We start from the raw sequence: 21,583 nt of genomic DNA on the forward strand, positions 1-21,583 counted from the left end.
AGACTAACACTGTTTAGTAAGAGACTGATACAAATGAGAGCAAACATAATTCACAGGCTGAAAAAGACGAGAACTGATCTCTCTGCAGCCTTGTAAACAATAGAGGCCAGAAAGCCAGAGGATGATGGGTAACAGACATCCAATTAAAGCAGCAAAGATCAGACAAATTACAAGAAATTGAGGGTGGCTGGAAGTTAGAACAAGAGAAGGTGGAGGACTGTTTTCTCCCATTTTACCAATCAAAGGATTCAAAGTGGCAGCGTCACCTCACAGCTTTGCCATGTCTGATTCCTTTCAGGCTCAGCAAAGCATCAGTTCTGACACTAGAAATAAAATCCAAGTGTCTGCGCTGCACAAGAGGGAAACTAACCAAAATGTAACAAACAGCGGGTCTTCGGCAATGTAACACAGCATCTCGCAGAAAAGCAACCTAAGGGCTGAGTGAATGTTCGAGCTTGGGAGGGTTGGGTGCAGGCGGGGGTGACGGGCAGATATGGGGCTGTCTAAGGTAACAGCTGCCCCCTTCTCCCAGCCCCACTTTCACCTCCCTGCAGCCCCTTCCTACATCCTCTTTGGGTCGTTAAAAGCTGAGAGGACAGAGGATCAAACAAAAAGCTGGATCCGCTCACGGATGGTCTGCCTGCAGATCGGGCAGGTCTTGAGCGCGGCGCTGCAGTCAATGCAGGAGGCGTGTCCGCACTGGAAGACCAGCTTGATGTGGTTGTCGATGCAGATGGGGCAGGTGATTCGCTCCTCCATCTGGCGGTAGCGAGACTGCAGCTGCTCCAGCAGGTTGTGCTGCTCCGAGTTCTCAGTGCCAGGGCTACAGTCCACCTCTGTTTGGTCTGTGGAGGGAAGCCATCAGCAAGAGTCAATTTTAGTCAAGTCGAGGGAATTTCATGCAAGCTGTGCAGTCTTTCTGCAAGATGAGACTGGGCTGCTGTTTCATAGTGCTACTGGAACAAAGATAACAAGGTAGTAAAGCTGATGCAACTGACTATAGATGCACACAGCCCAAAATTTCTTAGAATTTCTTTGGTGCACTGCTATTGATACACTGCTGCTTCTCATTAACATCTCAAGGCTAATGATCAGTGACATTAAAACATCAGCTGTTTCTGAAAACTCATATATGTGACCTTTAAATCCAACTCTTGCAGACAGTGTAATTAAAACTAGTTTTAAATGCTTAACAAGTCTTAACAAGTAAATTATAAACAAGCTAAAAACATAAAAAAAAAAAAAAAACTTTTGATTCAGTTTTGAACTACTGTAACTGACTCAGATGTAAATAAACACTGAAGATGTTAATTGCTCCGTCTTAAAATTATTATATCCCTGCACCCTGGCTAAAAGTGTTCCTCTTACCTTGTCTGATTTTCTTGGTAATTGTGACCTGGCATTTGATGCATTTCTTCATACGATGAGCACATTCTGTTTGGACAAGAATAACCTCTATCAGTAGTTCATCAACAATGCAAAACAAATCCAGTCAACCCATCATTCCTTTCCATTTTGTTTCCAAAGTTCTAACTTAACACTGACCTATGATCACTCAAGCATTAAAAGGGCAACTTACTCCAGGGATGGACTAAAGTTGTGTCTACACATAACATTCAACTTAGCAAAGAACTGATTTTAAAGACAATTAATTGCTTTTATTTCTTTAGCTGCACTGACAAAAAATTCAAAGGACACACAGTCTGAAAGACAGAAAATAATGTTTTACTCAAGGGGATCCCTGAAAAGCTGTTAACTGAAAACATGGCATATCTTAGCATGGTGGGCAGTGTGTTTAAAAACATTTAGATGGTGGCAAACCTTAAACTGTCCATCTGTAGCAGATGGACAGTATCTGAGAAGATACTAGATTCTTTCCCTAAGCAACAGAAAAGATGTAACAGGACAACTATTTCCTGTTTTTGGCAACAACTTTTGCTCAGTACTGTGATTCATGTACCAGTCTGTGTAATCTACTATGTATATGTGTACAAACCCCATGTGATTTAACAATAAGCATATTTTATACAGAAAAAAACACAACTAAACAACAGCCGTAAATAACATCTGAGGCATAAGGTATTTGCTCTTCCTAAGTGCTCTTCCACATTCCCCCCACCTACCTTCACAAGCCACACTGTGCTGGCAGGGGCAGAAGAGAACCAGCAGAGCCAGCTCGGAGCAAATGAGGCATTCGCTGGGCCCAGGCGGTGTGGGAAGAACCAGATTGGTCATGGTGTTGGGAGTCGTGTGGACCCGCCGCATGCTGGCACTGCTCAGGCCCTGCCCACAAGTGATGGCCTGCAGGCGCTGCAACCTGACAGAAAACACACAGCTGTAACAGCACATCTAAAGTGATGCACACACACCAACACATTCCTTAGCAACTGGTTTCAGTTCATATTTAATTCAGATTATTTTCAGCTTACAAATTAATTAATTAATTAATTTTAAAAAATCTATCATAACACTTTAAATATGGCCTTGAAAATATTCAGTGTTACATATTTTATCCAGCAAATTTATTAATTCAAATTGCAAGTTTGTAAGCACCTACCTATGCTTCTCAGAAAAGCCCTTGATGAGCTGCAGCATGGTGCTGTCTGCCACCAGGTCCAAAGGACTCTTCCCCTTGTGGTTGGCATAGTTGATGTCAGCACCTTCCTGTGCTAGAAAACAGGCAAAAGCTGTGCCAACGCTTAGTTCGTTATTCCCCAGAAGACCCGAAGAGTTCAGCTGTGGACAAACATGAGCACGATTGGAAGGGAAGATGCAGAAAAAGAATGAGGACAGAAGAAGTCTGAGTTAGTACAAACATGATTCTTTAGTAGACCCTTTGAGCATTTGAGCATCACAAAAGTAACTGAAGTAACTGAAGTTAAATCAGTGCAACCCAGCTAAGGCTGGTACATAAACCCACATCTAATCAGCACGGAAGAACTCCTCCAACAACTCATCTGCTGACGGTGGCCAAAACAGCCCTAAGCACTTAACTCTAGCCACCTTCACGGCTGTGTATGTGTGTGTGCTGGCAGGTGCCCAGGATGATGAACCGGGCTGCGGTGTTTGTGGTCTTTTAGAGTGGAAAGGACGTTTTTCATTAGTAATATCGACACTGTCTGATGGGACAATATTTCAAGTGCTTGTATAAAAAGTATAAAAAGTCTTACAAAAGCAAAAAGAGTGAAAGTCTCTTAATAAAGAAAATTAAACCAGTTAATTTGACTTCATTGCTCTGTGAAAGGCATCGAGGAGATTAAATGGTATGCTGTGAAGTGTTTTGAACCTCATTACAAGGTGGGTACATTTACAACAGTACCACCTGGTGAACAAATCCTTTAAAACGGCTCTTATCAATACATTGATCAGATACTTTCAGCACCAAGGCTCTGAGAGTAAGTAGAAACCAAAAACTGAATTTAGCCAAGAGGGTATATTGAAAATTCAGTTACTATTATGCAGCAGATTCTCCAGCTAATGACTTTATGAGGCAATATGTCAGTGTTGAGCAGTCCAAGAATGACAGCATAATCCTTAAAGCCAGTTTAATGTTACAGAATCACAAAGTCACATGGAAATGTCATTATGGGCCTTCTTATAGCAGCAGCTTTAAGTAAGATATTACTGCGTAACTTCGTTTAGATTCCTTGAATGTTTAGTGATGCCCTGCCCAAATCCCTGATGTCATGATTCCTCCGGGAGGAAAGGATGTGGTGTGTTTACTCTGCTTTTCTAAATTTACTAGTGCTCCATCTTATCCAAATCTATACTGTTACACTAAGTGGGCCCTCTTCACCTCTCAAAACTTTAGTACTTCCTATCTCCCTTTATTACACCATCACTCTCAGTATCTGGCTAATACTTTCTTCTAAAGCCACAGTATGAGATTAAAGCCAATCCCAAGGTAATCTGTACGTCTAAGAAAATAAAAGCTTAAAGTTAAGACTTGTCTGCTTGTATAGATGCATGTAGCAGTGAAATTCTGACATATGTTTTAAAATTTAGTGTTTAAATTTAAAACTATACACTAAAGATGTACCACCTACTTTAACTTATATAGTGGCACTTCGCTCTACTCCTGTCTCATTATTTTCTCTTGAGTTAATCCTGCTTTATTGCCCTGTTTATATAATAAACCCTAGTCCTTTCTCCTCAGTTAACACTCTTTAAAGCCATGCAGGCTGATTCGCTCCTGTTCCCTCTTCATCCCCTTGTTTACCTGGTAAAACCAACACACTCCATACCCTAAATAACCCAGACTACTAAGATAAAGATACATTGCCTCAAGTTTTTGGGGGATTTTGTTCTTAGTTCTTTTTATGCTCTTTAGTAAATCTTTATTTAACCCTACTACATGACTATATTTACCTCCTTAAGACCACAGTAATGAATCTTTTTACTTCAGAGTTAACTTACCATGTCTGGGTTTTCATTTATTTCTGGATTCAGTCTAAATTTACTTTTCTTAGAATTCCTTTTAGCATTCTTTGTTTAGTAACCGTCTCTTTGGCCCTTAATTACCTTCTTGCCGTTTTTTATTTACGTCAGGTTTAGACTACAGGATTTTAGTATCAGCCCTCTGGTCTGAGACTTTATTTGTAACCACTATTTGGCACAAACTATCTGTTAATGTGCGAGCTTTGCAGATTCATTCTGAAACTTTCCAAACTGATCTCATTAGTGCTTCAACAAGAATATAAAACACACTGGATAGTTAAAATCTGCACGTTTATGGGCCAGAAGCAACATAGAAGAGCAGCTGCCAAATTACTGTAAAAATGAAAACAAACATGTTGGCAAATATTAAAGCTAACAGTCAAAATCTCACTTTTGGTGCTCGCAGAAGAAAATGAAAACCAAGTCGCCCCCTGATGAACAATAACCTAAGCTGACACATGTTTGTACACTGTACCACATAACTGCACTCCCTCAACCTGTAAATGCTATGTTAATGTTATGTTCATATTTAAATCTATATTGCTTCTATTTTATTTTTTTATTTGCTTTTATTTTAAATTATTCTTTACTTTTCGTGCTGAAAATACAATGAGAACAAAATTCACCAGAGTCATATTCCTTGTTTGTGCGCACAGACTTGGCAAAATAAATTATTCTGACTATTCAAGCTTCCCATTAGGTCTCACCCTGGAGTAGAGCGACGTGGACGAGCACCCATCGCTGATCTCCTCAGTGCTGCTGGTTCCCCCCGATGGACTGAGTATAACGTTGGCCAGCTGCGGGCGAAGGAGGGCCACATGCATGGCAGTGTCACCATCCTCATCCTCCATGTTGACATCAGCGCCCTCGTCCACAAGCAGCTGCACCAGGTCTGTGTGGCCCTGTGTTACAGCCAGCTGCAGCGGAGTCTGGTTCCGGTTGTTGCGGATGTTGACGTCACAACGTCCCTGTGGAAGTGGGGTAAATAAACACATTTTTGTCCAAAAGCAAAGCAAAACAGAAAATGTAAGTTTTTTTCTTTAATTGTGCAAAAAATGCATGTAATGTAGCAGCAGTGTAAGCAGATGAAAATCACTTTGAAGAACTCAAATTCGCTCCCATTCTCAGCTCACCTCCTTGATGAGGACCTCAGCAACGTCTCTGTGGTTGTTGAGAGCAGCCAGGTGAAGTGCAGAGAAGCCGTCTTCCTTTTTAACATCCACCAGCTGTCGCGCTCGGGCCAGAATCTTTTCTGTGGCCCTGTAGTCAAGAAGAACAATGCAACACTCAATTAGCCACAAAGCACTGTCATGGCTACACTTAAAGAGCTCATGTTATACTCATAATTCTATTCTATTTTCATTTCTTCATGTTTCCACCAAAAGATTATGCCTCATTATAAAGGAATTCTCAGTTTCTCATAACTTTCTTTAGTATGGACTCAGGGCTTTCTGACTCTACAAATCCTTTACAAGAACACAGAGCAATGCTCGACTCTGGGGGAAAGGGGAAACCAAAAGAAGCTAAATCTGATGTTTCTTTTAACAAACCACTTTAAAATATTACAGGCTGTTCTAACATTGCTAATATCAGAAAAATCAATCAGGTTTCAAGCCTCAATTTCAAATTTTTCTGCAGCCAAAGGTTTTCAAGATCACAAACTGTTCAAATTCTGCATGTAAAAGGAATATTTCATAACCACTTCTTAACTCAAAGCTACTGTTATTTCAATGAACATGAAGCAGTGGCAGTGTGTCCACAACAACACAAGTCCAGGCAATAAAACATGTACAAAGCACCGACTTTTCAAAACAGGAAGCTAACACCATCCTGAGTCTAAGCACTTGACACAAGCTTGGAAAAAGATGCAGTTGTTTTAGAACTGTTAACAAGACGGTCTGACAAGAGAGCACGCTACCTGACATAACTGATGCTCACTTCCTTTATGGTCCCAAATCTGAACCCTTCTCAGAGTACAGAGTGCTATATCAAACAGCAGGGTTAAGAGGAAGCAAAGTTCAACTGCACTGCAAAAAGAACATGGCTTTTATTTTCCCTTTTCTGTTACAGATGCTCAAGCCTGATATAGACTAGTCTGCTGCTCTGTGGCTGAGTCTGCTTTATGACATGTGAAATTGAATCTGACAGCCTTAGTGAGCATCCAGGAAGCTGGTAAATCACCATGAAGGTGTGACATGAACCAAACTTTCTGTAGAGGTTACATTAATTCACTGTTGGCTCTGTTTGATTTTCCTGCATGGAAACTCTGGTGTCACACATGCTGATAGATAATGCTAAGGTCTGTTATTTAAAAAGCAAACTAACTGCTGGAAACTTACAATGAAAACCTACCCAAATGAATTCAAAATCCTGATTTTCTTACATGCTAGTAGCAACAAATTGCAACAAATTCTGTTTTCAGGTGAAAGACTACATCTTTCTTTTGCTGCACACTAATGCATCTGAATTTCAAAGGTCTGGACTTTACACACAGCTTGTTTTATTATCCTTAAAGTCAGGTATTGCTGGAATCACCTCTGTGATTTAAAGGCTGTTAAGGGAGACATTGCTAGAGGTCATTGGTACCTGCAATGCAGGTCTGTATGTGTGTGCTTGCTTGTGTGGTTGAAGTTTTGAGGGTCCAAGCAGAAACTCCTACACATGGTCCTATATATTTAAACAGCTCAATCTTGCAATGAAGCCGGCTTCATTAATGACTTTCCTCAAGACTGAAGTCATCATTTTCTTTTTGGGTGTTTGCGTCGTGTTTGTTTGTAACGTGTTTCTTGGCCAAAGCTTGGTGAAAAAAAATGAGTGTAAAAATTAAGAGAAATAGTTTTGACCAATTGATTTAATGTAAAATGATACCTAAGTAATACATAAGTATTTTGTGAACTCAAGTATTCTGTTAGATAGCTTACATGATACTGTCGAATAGCATGATAGAAGAAGGGGAGTAAAAGGTAGAATAGAGATGTGGTGAAAGTGAGGAGAAACGGGAAGTTACAAGGAGAAATGACATAAAATAGAAGGAAATTCAACACAGTAGTCTCTCGTTTCCATTAAATACAGCTTACACATTACGCATCCTGTACATCCATTGGCTTACTATGTCAAGCTAAAAATAAATCAGGCAGACATTTGTCAACATGCCATCTCTCCTCATTTTCCCAGGACTTCTTGTTTACTTGACCTCTATCTGTCTTTTTCCATTTCCTCACAATAAATGCATATAAACAAACCATTCTTGTTTTATTTGTCACAAAAGCAACAGATGGTTACAGCTGCTTTCGGGAACTTTTTATGGATCATCTTTACTTCAGCAGCTGCGGGTTTTAAAATGATCTTCAATTAACCTAAAAGAGGAAATATCCCAAACAGGAGTAGAGATTGGTTTAGCTTGTGATATTTGGACAAAAAAAAATGTTAACTATCAATAACATAAACCATAACAAGGATAATACAAATACCACTAAGGAACTAAAGTGGACAACCCTTCTAAAGTTTTTAATTTCATGCTACAATTTAATTACATACTATTTGAACACACACACAATTTTAAAAAAAGCCCACAGCGCCTGGACTATCAGTGTAGTAAAGGCCTGCTGATGATTTAATAATGAACTGGTGAACCGAGTTGATCCTGAACACTGTAAATCCTATCTCTGTTCTTGTGGTGCAGTGGCTGTCAGGCTAAATGAATGGTGGGGAGTGCAGCTTAAACTTCAGAACTACACATATGACACTTGGCAGGACAAATCAAACATTTGTTAAATTATTGTCAACTGTGGCCTCCAGTCCCATTCCTTTTCCTCTCACACTCGTAGTTGCTGCTTAGCAAATGTTTTTTTTTTTCACTCCATCTGTAATATCGTCACATATTGCACTTTTGCATGCAGCTTTTCTGAGATTACATTTATACCTGGTTGTTAAAGTACTTTAATACGTGGGCTGAGGATATAAATATATATATATATAAATGTGTACATACTCAAATATTTTAGTATATCTTTTTATGGGAAAACACTATAAAAGTGAAACTTTGACATACAGACATACGCTTCTGTGAGATACTGTATATATATATATATATATATATATATATATATATATGGAAAAACATAACCCGAAGAAGTTTATGTACTCAAACTGAAGGTCCTTACAGATGACAATAACAGTGCTCCAAAAGCATGTAATATAAACTTCTATTATTTTATCCATTAAGTTACATAAAAGACACTAAAAAGTCTCCAACTGAAATCTTGAATGAAGTGGTACTGCATCAGGGAGAAACATTATGGTGATGCTTTTCTTTTTTATTCTTATTTCCTGTCTTTTGTGAGACCCCATTTTCAATTTTCCATGGCATAGTTTGGTTATATTTGGAAAGGAAAATTTATATTAGGTTGTAAAAGCCCTAAAGCAAAATAGCAGAAATCCCTCCGCAGATAAGGAAACTTAAAGTACTGAGCAAATCATCTGCTACCAGGATTCCTAATTTATTGATCTTATCATTGTCCCTGCTCAGACTTGTTTGAAGACCCATAAATTAATGGATGAAAATAAAAACTTACATTGAAAATACACTACTGCATACCAGGCAACTCTGGCATCCATATTCTACAAAATTTCCATTTGAAAACCTTAAGCAATCACTATCACCCCATCAGGTTCTAATGTAACAAAAAGAAAATGTTTAGGGCTTAATTTAATGGGATGGATATAAGGTTTGGCAACTCAGATTTTCTCTTTAGTTTTGACATGTAAAGAGAAAACTACAGATATGCAAGATTGAAAGAAAAAAGCATGATGCAGAGCCGTTTTAAATATCAACTGAAACTGCTTTTTTAAAACCACCTAAATCAGTAACCACTGACTTATGTCACTTTAAATTTTAACCTTTGGTATTTTCTTATGGTGCTGGCAAAATGTGTTTCTTTGTCCTCTCGCGATGACTGTACGGCACTCTATTTCTCTTCTTCTCCTCAGCTGATGAAAGTGAAATAGTATGCTATGCTGAGCTGCTGCTTCAAAACTAGAATCAAAATCAAAGCGAAAATGGTTCACACTATGTGGTCTTCCATTGTTGTAGCCAAAAAGAAAAGGAGCAGGAACTGGAGTTTGCTTTCTTTGTAGCCGATCTACAGTACGGTTAGAGGCCGCAGAAGGTGATGGCTGAAATCCGTCAGCCAGCACCGCAGTCCACGTCAGTAAATACTTCACGTCTGTCCCCTATCCAATCAGAACCCTTCCCAGCCCCCAGATCGTAAGCAGAATTTAATAGAGGCAGTTTAACATGTTTTTCATGTAATTGTCAATTCGGAATTACTATTTCAATGTAAACGCAAAGGAGAATACTTTTATTCCAATTTCTTTAATTCTGAATAATTAAGTCAGAAAAAAAACATCACGTAAACATGGCCAATGAGTTATTCTTACTGCTTAAAATAAGAGAAAAAAATAATATGACAGATTACAACAAACTTGCCAGTTGCAGTAAGAGGGCTGAACAATGTATCTAATGTTGCACAATGAACAGAGTCTTTATAAAGCAATTCTATCTGCAGAGGCTGGCTAACAGTGGGGGATCACTGAGTCATGATACAAAAAGCATTAAAAAGAAGCATGACCATTCAGTCTTGGTGCATTCTCTGCATTTCCTAGCTGTTCAAGGTGCGTGGGAGCTGATGTGATGCAACATGAACAGAGGAGGACACTGGCACACTAAAAAAGTAGACAGGCAAAACAGTTCTGTCAACTCTGGATAAAGCCTTAATAACTGTAAATAAGATGAACATTTATTGTACTTCAAGACAAGTACAGTAAGAATAGCAATTACCCAGCAGTGACACAATCTATATTAAAGTTCCTTAATGTTGCATTAAGCAAGATTTTCCTGGGAAAAAATGTACAGTGATAAGCTTTTGTTTGGAATGCTTTGGACTAAAAAAGGCTACACTGAATGTATCATAGGAACAACTCAGAGGAATGGTGTGTGTGTGTGTCTGTGTGTGTGTGTGTAAAGGGAGACACAATAAAAAAAAAGTAAAGTAGAAGCTGCATTTTTGCCTGATACTGACTTCCAGCCTGCTGACAGCAGCAGATGCTGTGTGGGAGACGAGTGCTCTATCTGTAACAGATAGTGTTGAGAACTGACCTTCAAATCCTTATTTGAACCCAGTGGAGAGATTCCCACATGTACACATTCCCATCACTTACAATCCTCATATCAGATATGTGCATTTAAACTACCAACAGATGGTGACTAAGTGACAAGACAGAAGGTAGTGGAAATCACACTCCGCATAGAGACCAGAGGTGCAAACTGTGCATTGCCAGGTTTGGAGATTACACTGAATTTTTCCTCGGTGGCAACAGCATAACTGATTAGCTGACTTTTTATAAAAACTGAATAAAACTGTGTAACTGTACTTAAACTTGAGAAATTCTCCATTTATTTTTAGCAGAGTAAAGAATTTTTACGATTAACTTTTGTGGAAACTAAGTGCTCCTTCCTGTGTGGCACATGAGCCAAAGCCTAACTTTTGAGTATCTTTCTATCATTTCCACTCACAGTTTGTTCCCTTTGAGGGCAGCATGGTGGAGAAGGTTGAAGCCTCTGTGGTTCTGCTGGGTGAAGTCAATGTTGGGCACAATGACGAGGATCTCGATGATATTGCGGAAATCTTTAGCAATGGCGTCATGTAGGGGCGTGTCGCCGTATGAATCCTAAGAGAGGAAGAGGAAAAATTGACATGTAATGTGATAAATGTTGCAGCTGCATGGATTAAAACTAAACTATTTCTGCAGGTTTTTAAACTGCAGCTAAAAAAAACAAAAGGGCTGTGTAGGGGTTTTTTTCACCATTTTCTTCTGACAAAGTCAAATGCAAATCAAATACTGGAAAAGTTGTGGTGGCCTAATAAAAGGACACAGGAAATACAACTCTGATTTAAGATTAGCCTCATTAGCCGATGAGTATATGAGAATATTCTCCATGCAAGATGTTCTGGTTATCTATGATCTAACATAATTTTGTTCACTAAAATGCTTTTGTGTCCTCACTCTCACTTTCAGCCAGAACAAAAACAGACACACAAATAGACCATATGCTCATTTGCCACACAAAAACACAAACAAACTCTAGGCTGGCATGTTTTTAGCTGAGTAGCGATACTATTCAAGTGGAATAATGTGAATTAGTTAGTGAATTCTGGGCCTGGTTGCAGGCATGTTAGACCATCTGAATAATCCCATTAAAACAGATACTACATTGTCTTAACGAGACTGAGAGATTAGGAAAAGCTGGGTCACAAGAAATGCGAGTGTTTGTACATGTGTGTGTCCACAACTACTGTTTTACAGGGCAATGTGAGTTTTGTTTACAAAAACTGACTGACAGCCAGAGAGGCTCAATTACCGGCTACCTTAATATTTCCTTAATTATCTTGGATTGGTTAGATTCGATTCAGAGATAAAACTCCTGACTAGTGTTTGAGTAGCAAGGACATATTAAGGACTCTGAAGCCTTTTTTATTCCCAAATTAAAAAGAGTACATGTGATTTAAATATATGTCTAATAAAAGTAAGTTATCAGCCCTGCTGATGCAGTTCAATTAACATGTAAAGAGGTGAAATGGACTAAAAGAAAGGGTCAAGAATAAAATAAATTCTGTTTTTTGGGGTGGGGGTCTCTGTGTTTCTGTAAGTTTGAACTAAATGTTCTGTTCATGAAAAAGGAAAAAAGCTTAAGAAATAAAGTAAAAAAAATTGTCAATAGTCAAAGTACAGGATTAAGCAAACTACATCCTCTCACCTGGAGATTGACGTCAGCGGAGTGTTCACTCAGCACTCGCACAACGTCAGTGAAGCCCTTGTTGACAGCGATGTGGAGTGCCGTACACATGGAGTTGTTCAGGAGGTTGACATTTGCCCCCTTGCTCAACAGCAGCCGTGCAATTTCTGCCTGATTTCTAAACCGCACAAGAAAGAGAAAAACATGCAAATGCAGTTTAATCCTAATACTGTAAATGCACTATAATGTATGTAACTTTAAACAGTTATATGCTGTAAAACACTAATAACCAAGTAGTAGCTACACAAAAGTTAAAAATGGCTTGCTAATTTTTCATAAACATTCCTTTCAAATGCTTTATTTTAATTAAATAACTGCAACAAACTGAAAAAGTTATTTTAAGCAAGTTTTAATTTTGATTTATTGGTGAATCCTTGAGTCCGTAGAAATGTGACACAAGAAGTAAATAAAGCCGGCTTATTTGGTAACCAGGCTAGGTACATCAGTCGGTAAGGAGATTCATCCAACAGGTAAAAAGCTGCTCCAGTTTTGTACTCAAGTACTGTGTCTATACACACCTGTAAAACCACAATAAACATGTCTACACTTGTGCATTCTCACCCAAAGGCAGTGTAATGCAGTGCTGTGTCTCCATCATCATCCTTGACCTCGACTGAGCTGTTGGCCTGCAGCAGGGCTTTCACCACCTCCATGTGGCCTTGGTGAGCAGCAACCTGCAGTGCAGTCTTGCCCTGGTTCTTGATATCCACCTGCCAGGAACACAGACATCGTTGAAGATTCATCAGTGGCAAAGATGGTCTGGACACTAACAGAGCTGAACACAGACTGAAATAATCTGTGCATGAACAGCAACCACATTCATCATACACGTGATAAACATAATCCCAATGAGCAGTGTTGTCATTGCAGATTGAAACTGCAGTGAGGACCACAACAAATAAATATAGTGCTCTCTTTCTCTTTCCTTTTATAGAAAAAACAATTATCAGTCTCATCTTGTATTTGCAGAATTATTATACATCTTATAATTGCATATTAAACATAATATAATAATATATTCTAGTTTCAGTGTAAACTAGGAAAAGTTTTGGCAGTTGTTTGGCATAACAAAGTGGTTTGTGTACAAAAGAGATTCCTTACAATTCAGGTATGACAGATAGCTGCTACTTAGAAGATCATGAAAAAGATCATGTGGTTGAAACAAAAAGAAAAGATTTATCAAATTTATATCAAACATTCCTGGAACACTGAGGACCACAAGTCTTCCTGACTCCTGGAAAATCCTTTGCACAAAAAAATATTCTGAAACTCAGTCATTTCCTGGTCAGTGATGGAGGGATATAAAAAAATGTCAGTACATCGTTTTAATTGCTATCTTGCTGCTGCTTTGAAGCTTTTAAATGTTGTACAATTTTTACTTTTACCACAACATCCACTTAGAATAAACATGATTATAAATGATACACAACTACTTTTGATTCAATTTAATCAGTGTAATCCTGCATTGTTAGCTGGCTGACTGCTGAATGAGTACAGATGGCCAATAGAAAAGAAAAGCATGTAATACACTATGTACTTTATTTAACCTGCTTGTCCCTAAACTTGAACTTTCATCTCTTTCACCCACACATTTTCCAGTGAATGGAGGGGACAAAATCCAGTGCAACACAATGATCTCTTTCTGGTTGATATCCTTCTATCTATAATGGGGCACTTTCAAAGCCCTTCCTTGATACCATGCCTTCAAAATTAAATCAGTAGAAACAGATATATAGCCATACCAACATGTGAAGAAGTGGAGTAATGGAATGGAGTTTAACATTTTCTTCCATTTATCATCTAGCTAACATAACTCAGGGTTGTAGAAAAAACTAAACAAAGGAAAATAAAAAAAATTTGTGCTTCCCACTTTGAATATATCTGTCAAAGTCAACACCCTGACTACATTAGACAATAGTTTGTGAGGAGTTACTCCCACCCTACAGTATTAACTGATTGACTGATCTTTAGTTTTATCTCAGCACATTGTTTTCAAGTCACAATGCTAAATTAAAAAACAGCCAGGTAATAAACCCAAAGTCATCATTACTCACTAAGTAGTTGCATAATGATGAAATGGAAAAAAAAGGATGATAAGTTTGCTGGTTTGGTATCAGATACTTTGAGATATGTATGTATCAGATATGTAAATGAAACTGATAAAAAAAAAAACATCTTCAATCCGATTAATGCCATCCTTATCATGACTGGTGTTTATCTTATTTCTGTAAAGCTGTTTGTTTTTTATGTGTTTGAATTAGGGCTTTCACATAATCAACATTTTAAATCTCATTTATCAAAGGATAGCTGTAAATTAATCACAATTAATCACATTCCAAAATGTGAACACCTAGCTTATGAACTGCCGAAAGCTAGGTGTTAACCTGAAATTGCAGCCTCATCAAATGCATGACATTGAGACAGAGGTACTTCTGTGAAACAAAAACTCTTCTCTGCAAATGACAGGATTTTTATTGATTGTTCCGTCTTGTTTGTTTTCCTCTCTCTTCTTTAATTCTCTGAAGGGCCGGCAGGTTTTGCAGATTCTTTCATCCCGCTCTGGTCCCAACATTTAGACATTACGCAGATGCAATGACTTTGTCTTCTTGTTTTCTTGGTGATGGGCACATAGCAATTGGGTGCATTACCACCACCAACTGGTAAGGAGTGTGGACCAGATTTAAGGTGCTAATTTTGAGAGCTTTATTTTAAATATGATAACCAGCAACCATAAAAGAGAGAAGCTGCTGCCTCTTTTGCTTGTGTAAATATTCTAAGCTAAGAGTGACATATTTTCTCAAGGTATATTTCAAGCACTTTAATCTCTGTTTACTACATGTATCAAACATAAAAAAACTGATTAATCTAATAAAAGCTGGCCATGTTTTATATTTTCATTTAGTATAACTGCAGACAATGATTTCATCAAACTGTTACATATCATTGTGCAGTATTGCCTCATTCGGCACAATAGGTCAAATTGGCCCCTAGAATCCCCACCCCCATTCTCGGTCCCCTGGTGGAAGATTTTGGAACGGACTGTGGACTGCAGCAAAAAGAAGGAGTGCTGCACTAACCTTGTCAGGATACTTCTGCACCAGCTCTCGTACTTTGTTGGCACTGCCGTGTGCAGCCTCTATGACCAGCCGGCAGGGATTGTCCTGTTCTGTAGACTGAGACAGCAGCTTCTCCAACACTGAGATGACAGTACCTGAAGAAGGACACGCAGAGGAAGGAGTGGGGGAAGGTTGGGGAAAGGGGAGAGAGAAAAAAGAAAAAGGATTAACTTTTCATGTCAGATGGTAGCCATGAAAGCTTTGGCTGAAGCTGAAGTTAACAATACCACATGAATGAGTCAAAATGTCCCTCCATGCAATAAAATCTGACCATACACACACAAACACGCACATCACTGTGTTGTCACCCTTCCATCCTTTGAAGTGAACATAAACACAGAGTATGTCATGATTAAGAAACTGCTGAGAACTTCTGACACGATGATAAATGTCTGCTGAGCTGCCAAAGCCTCTCACTAGCAGCATGCTGGATCATGACATGCTACAGAGAAGAGTACTTCAAGAAACTGACACCCTGTCCACATTGATGGAAAAAAGAAAAGTCATTAATGCAGCTGTGGCAACTTGTATGAGAGAGCATGCATAGTAAAGGACAGAATTGGAATGAAGAGAGGAAAGGATGAGAAAATGCACGCGGGAGGTAAAGCTGGAGCTGCAGCGTTAGAGATGAGCCCACTGGTCCCAGGAGAGGCCTTACTTCCAGATTCGTTGGGGTTCTCAGCTGTCATGAGGTTGGCATCCACCTCTGCAGGCTGGGCAGAAAGGCATGCTGGGTTGAATGTCCAAGTCTGGCCTCCAAATGCCACCCGTAAATCACCATCTGCATACACTTTTAACACCTTCCCGACCTGGCCAAGCACCTACAGAAAAAGGAGTAAGTCAAGTTGAAGTGGCATGAATAAGTGAGTAACAGTTGACAATGGCAAGCAACCAAATCAGAGAAAACTTCATGTGTTTAATCGAGCTTCTGCCTCATTGATGGCAATCAACATTTGAGAAAATATCACTAAACATGATTTGCTTCTGGAGTACACACAACTTTTTTGCAGAAGGTAAGGCTTAATTTCATTAACAAGCTAAAAACAAGCATACAGGAGTCATGCTGTCTGTCCACTCCCCATGGCCAGCCTGCAGTCTCTTCACAGTTTCCATCTCGTCCAATACTCTCACAAGGTCACCAACACCAAAGGTGTTCACCTTGAAGAAAAAAACGTGGACAATTTTAGACAAAATTGTGAAATTAAATTCAGCTTCAATTATAATGAACTTGTAAACAGTGTAAGACACTCTGGCAGAAACTCATCTGTAATTTAGTACCTTGGTGAGTGCCCCCGGATGGAAAGTCCAGCGGATGTTGTTGCTGTACTGGACTCGGACATCTCCTCGATCAGTGATCCTATGAACAGTCCCGATCCGGCAAATGTACTGAAAACACAAAAAGGCTGTTTTGTCCTGGGTCTCCACTTATCATAGATGTGACCTTAATGTTCCCTTTAGCAGCTGTGACTTCAAAGTTGGATGCTTTGCTTCCTTTCATTCTGTTGGAACATCCATCTAAACCACTTATATAAATAATCTGCAGGCCAAGTTGTAAATGTATGCGATGTGATTGTTTCTGACAACATGAAGATTGCATGTGTGTACAGAACAAACTCACTTAAGTCTACATCCCTTTCAAACTCAGCAGTTACATACTGTAAAACTGTCTTTAAACCTTTCTCTTATTCAACTCTCAGAGGGAAATGTTTCCACACCTCTGCCATTTTTGGGTTCCATCCTCCGTGGCCCTCCTGCATCTGCCGCAGGATGTCCACTTCCAAGAGACATTTGACTTTATCACCCTGCTGAAAGGAGTGGCCATCAGCACTTTCCTGCCGTTGCAGCTCTGCATGCTCTCCTAGATGGACAGTCATCAACATCAACAACAGTTTTTTTTCCAAGTTAACAGTAACAACAGTTTGGATTTAAAGTTAACTTTGTAATTTCTACATAGTTACAACATCATTATAACAACTGTTATACTAAAACACCTCCTTACCGAGCTTAGGTAGATGATCTTTGTAATAGAAGCCTCCTTGGCCATCTGACACATACTTGAGGTCAACTTTGCCTTTGTGGCCCATTCGGTAGACATTGGTGGTGCCATTCGACCAAGTGACACTAGCCACGCTGCGTCCAGACTCTGTATCCCAGCCACGAATATCCACTACTTTCCCAACTTTACCCTCCCCACCTGCACATACATTAATACACAGAAATAAACGCACACAAAACATGCAAGAAACAATAATGCTGTAATGAGTTTATGAAAGAAAGGAGAAAAAAAACAGCAAAAGGAAAACATGCCCAAACAGTAAGTAATGTCATATACATCGAGGATTAATTCAGATGAACATCAAGACATAATTCAAAAACAGTTACAGGCATGGATGTAAGAGACACAATTTCCCTTTCTGACTTGAGCTGCCAAGTGTCAGCCATTCATTATCATTTTCTACATTCACTGCTATAAAAACCAAAGTGAAACACAAACCTTCTTGAAAAATGTTTAACAAAGTGCAGAATGAGAAGCAACAAACATGTCCAAAGAAATCATTAATACATATCCTGTTTGATTTCTGAAAACCTTCTTAATGAATTAAAGCTGTTCCACTACCAACAAAAGAAGTCCAACTAAACCAGTGACTCGTGTAGCATCATGACAGGCTGGGGGATTCTGAGCATGCTCAGAGTGTCCCAGATACATTTACCAAACACACCATTTAAGCCTGATGAATGACTTAACCAAACACCCAGGGCAGTGATTTCAAAGACACTACAAGGACATTTTGACTCATTCATTCTCAACAAGAAATCTTGCTACTCTCACAATAGTGAAATCAGACAAGAGAACAAAAACATTTAACTCTTTCTATAAAACAGAACATTCATGGGCATTAACTTAGCCCATTGATTGTTTTCTATTCAGATTTAATCTATTTTAATATAAACTAAAGTGGGATGTTAGCATGTGAAAAAAAAACATAAAAGAAAAACATTTTTCAAAACAATGAAGCATCAAAGTTAGTCACATAATGTAGTAGTGCAGAAATACACAGAAGCCATAAACACACAATTCACTGTGAAAAATAATCTTTTTTTTTTTTTTTCAAAAGAACCATCACTGAGTTTCAGTAACGGGTTTTTTCAGTGGATGGAAAAAGAAATGCAGTAAACATATTTGTTATAAAACAACAGCTCAATAAAGACACTGACACAAACAGGCAAGCACATCTGTGGGACAGACTCAGATGACTCACTGGAAACATAAATGCACACAGACACACACCAAGACATTATTCAGGTTAATGAGTTGTGCGGTCAGGATGTTATTATGGGTTTCAGATGGCAAGACATAGTTTCATGCTCAAAAAAACAGAAGATGGCTTGGTAAGCTGGTAGTGCTATGTTAGTTGTATATGAAGTACTCCCCCATCACATGCATTCACCACTCACCGTCTTGGTTGCCCCAGTCCCAGTCTGGTCCACGAACGACTTTAACCCCCTGAAATATTCCTTTGAGGATGATCCGTGGGAGGTTCTGCCTCGGTGTCAAACTCACTCTGTGATAAAAAATATGAAGGCGCAGCTGAACAAACTGCTCCGTGGACCAGTTATGTTGCTGTAGTCCTGAATACAAACCCTATAACCCTGTTACAGTTTACTCTGAGTCTGTGGCAACAACAGGCTGTCCACATACATACATTGCACAATAATTCTTAACATGTGCATCTCATTGGATTTATTTGCAGAATATGACACACGGTAGTGACCCAGTGACATTTGTGTACTAATTCTAGCTACTCTTAGTATAACAATTTGGCATTTTACTACCCAAATACACAATGACTTAATTCCTTGCACACATCTACAAACATATCAAAAGATAAATACTGAATGATGCCAGAGTGTTGTGGTTATGTTGTGTTGTGGTGTGAAAAGATACCCTATATGACTAACAACAATGAACTGTTTACACAAAACAAACTACTGTCACCACCGACATCAACATCAGACATACCTTATTGTGAAGATTTGATCAGACCTAGGTGCAAAAGAGCTGCCTATTCCCATACTTGACTAGATCAAGCCCCGGCTTCCATTTCAGCCAAAGAGCTCTTTGATAAACTTAAAAATCATTGAAAAGTCCAATGTAATAAAAAGAAAAGCAGCCTTGTAAGAGCTCTCTTTCTTATGGCTCCTCATAGAGACTCGGTTGTTCCAATATTTCTCCCTGGTGCAAAGGTTTTGCCAGGTTCCTCAAAGCTACAGCAGAAAGCAGCAGCACCTTTGGCTTGTGAAGCCAACTAACAGTAAATCTCAGTGTGGGACTGAGCTGGAACAGGTCTGTGCTGAGGATGGTGTGTGGCTGAGCAGAGCTTTGAGCTTAATCCTAGACAACAGTGATCAGAAAGCAAGCCACCTTAGGGCTAATCAATCATAGAGCATGCAAATGGTTAGAAATAATTATGTGTGTTGTAACATTCATGTTGCTGTTATTCCTTTGAAAAATTATATATCTAATATACTGCATAACTACTGTGGTAAGGCAGTGTTAAGTCTAACAGATTTGTAGTATGAATTAATTATGTTAAGGAAATGTAATAAGCTGTGTCAACTTTCTGTTGGTACAAATCAGATTTAGTTTACAAGACTGGACTGACTAAAACACTAACAAGAGTACAGTTTATGACAGAAAAGTTTACTTATTTAGAAAAGAAAGACTCCTAAAACTTAAGTCAAAATTATTTCAAGCTTAGAGAGGATGAAAAGTGACAGATGTCCCAGTTTTATAACAGAGAAACGTGACCTCAGACTTTGACGTTTGCTTTTCATTGCATGATCCTTCAGAGGGATCAAGATTTCTAATCCTGCTCGGCCAAATGTTAGCCCTTTTAACAGACAGGATCGGGTCAAAAGAGATACACCTTCTGACATACTGGCAGGATGACCAATCAGCCAAGATTAGCATTCCTCTTAAAAATAAAATGTAGCGCAATACATTAATTAAAAATACACAAAACAAGTAACATGTGCCAGAAAGACAGCAAGGCTGCTGTATCTAAATGATTATAACAGGTTTGTTGTTGTCATCACTTTCAACTCAAACTCAGAAGACGCCACTTTAAAATGTCAGCTTTCTTTGTGTTTACAGAATATAATATATAATGTGTTTGTGTAAAGGTTGAAACTGAAAATAACACATATTGAGACTAGAAGACATTCAGTCTATCTAATTTAATTCTATGATGGAGATGGTGATAAGAAATGAATATGAAAGCCTACATAGATACACCTCAGACAAGAAAAGAGCAGAACAATCCCAACTTGCCCATTACACCCAAATTCAGGTGCAAATTTGAATAATACTGCAGGCACTGATGGGGATAGGTTCAAAACAAATCACCAAGTAAACAATAGAGGAAGTCAGGTGGGCGAAGAGTAGCTTGTACTGCAAGGAAAGGATTAAGCACTGACTTGACCCTGTAGGTTGCCTGGAACTGTGCGCATGTTGTTTGTGTGAGGAAGAGCCGATTAACCAGCTGCATACCAATCACCTTCTTGTAAACATATGGCACACACATATGCTGCGCTGAGCATTGTCACACAGGCACACAGATGTTTTAATATGCGATTAAATGCATGAATCTTAACTATAGGTACAACTCTGAAAACTACCTAGAATAAATTTTAGCCAAAAAAAAAAAAAAAAGTACAAGCTATATACAGCAAATATTAACAAACACAAAATGAATCTGTAAACAGTACGTAGTGTTCCACATTGATTTGTGCATGATCCAACAGCTGTTACCTAATTAAATGTCTTCTAGGAAGTTAAAAGTGCTAATCCACATATCTGAGAACGGTAGCATGCTAATCCAGATAAATCTGACGTAATTACAATGGAACACAAAGTATATCCGGCTCAGGTGTCACACCATGTTTGTGACAGTACAACTAGCGTGTCAGCATGCTGAATTCTGTGTACAGTGTTTATAATTTCCCACTGTCCTCACAGGGCACTAATAAAGTTTTTATCACCTGTTTGTCCCTGACAATTAAACAGACTCACTCAGCTAAGTTGCTTTTGGAACATCACACATATTTGACCCACATAAAAGGAGTTTTTTTTTAAGAGCGCAACACTCAAACTTTAGTTTCCTCACATAAATCA

At 38.8% G+C, this 21,583-nt stretch overlaps 1 protein-coding gene across 3 annotated transcripts in view; it reads right to left on the reverse strand.

Annotated features, from left to right (window-relative positions):
• Positions 1–244: 244 nt before the first annotated feature.
• Positions 245–21,583, reverse strand: part of mib2 (MIB E3 ubiquitin protein ligase 2) — a 42,956-nt gene continuing 21,617 nt past the window's right edge. For all 3 annotated transcript variants that reach the window (XM_042003040.1, XM_042003039.1, XM_042003038.1), the window contains exons 4-19: positions 18,865–18,971; positions 17,408–17,602; positions 17,124–17,266; positions 16,687–16,794; positions 16,462–16,566; positions 16,067–16,229; positions 15,370–15,503; positions 12,854–13,002; positions 12,254–12,410; positions 11,012–11,166; positions 5,571–5,697; positions 5,145–5,405; positions 2,558–2,736; positions 2,124–2,317; positions 1,369–1,434; positions 245–845 (exon numbers count right to left, since the gene is read on the reverse strand). In XM_042003040.1, the coding sequence (XP_041858974.1) occupies positions 604–845; positions 1,369–1,434; positions 2,124–2,317; positions 2,558–2,736; positions 5,145–5,405; positions 5,571–5,697; positions 11,012–11,166; positions 12,254–12,410; positions 12,854–13,002; positions 15,370–15,503; positions 16,067–16,229; positions 16,462–16,566; positions 16,687–16,794; positions 17,124–17,266; positions 17,408–17,602; positions 18,865–18,971 (2,485 nt within the window). In that variant the 3' untranslated portion in view covers positions 245–603. The remainder of the gene's footprint in view (positions 846–1,368; positions 1,435–2,123; positions 2,318–2,557; positions 2,737–5,144; positions 5,406–5,570; positions 5,698–11,011; positions 11,167–12,253; positions 12,411–12,853; positions 13,003–15,369; positions 15,504–16,066; positions 16,230–16,461; positions 16,567–16,686; positions 16,795–17,123; positions 17,267–17,407; positions 17,603–18,864; positions 18,972–21,583) is intronic.

Source organism: Melanotaenia boesemani, chromosome 13 (genome assembly GCF_017639745.1).
Source record: "Melanotaenia boesemani isolate fMelBoe1 chromosome 13, fMelBoe1.pri, whole genome shotgun sequence".
Classification (NCBI taxonomy): domain Eukaryota; kingdom Metazoa; phylum Chordata; class Actinopteri; order Atheriniformes; family Melanotaeniidae; genus Melanotaenia; species Melanotaenia boesemani.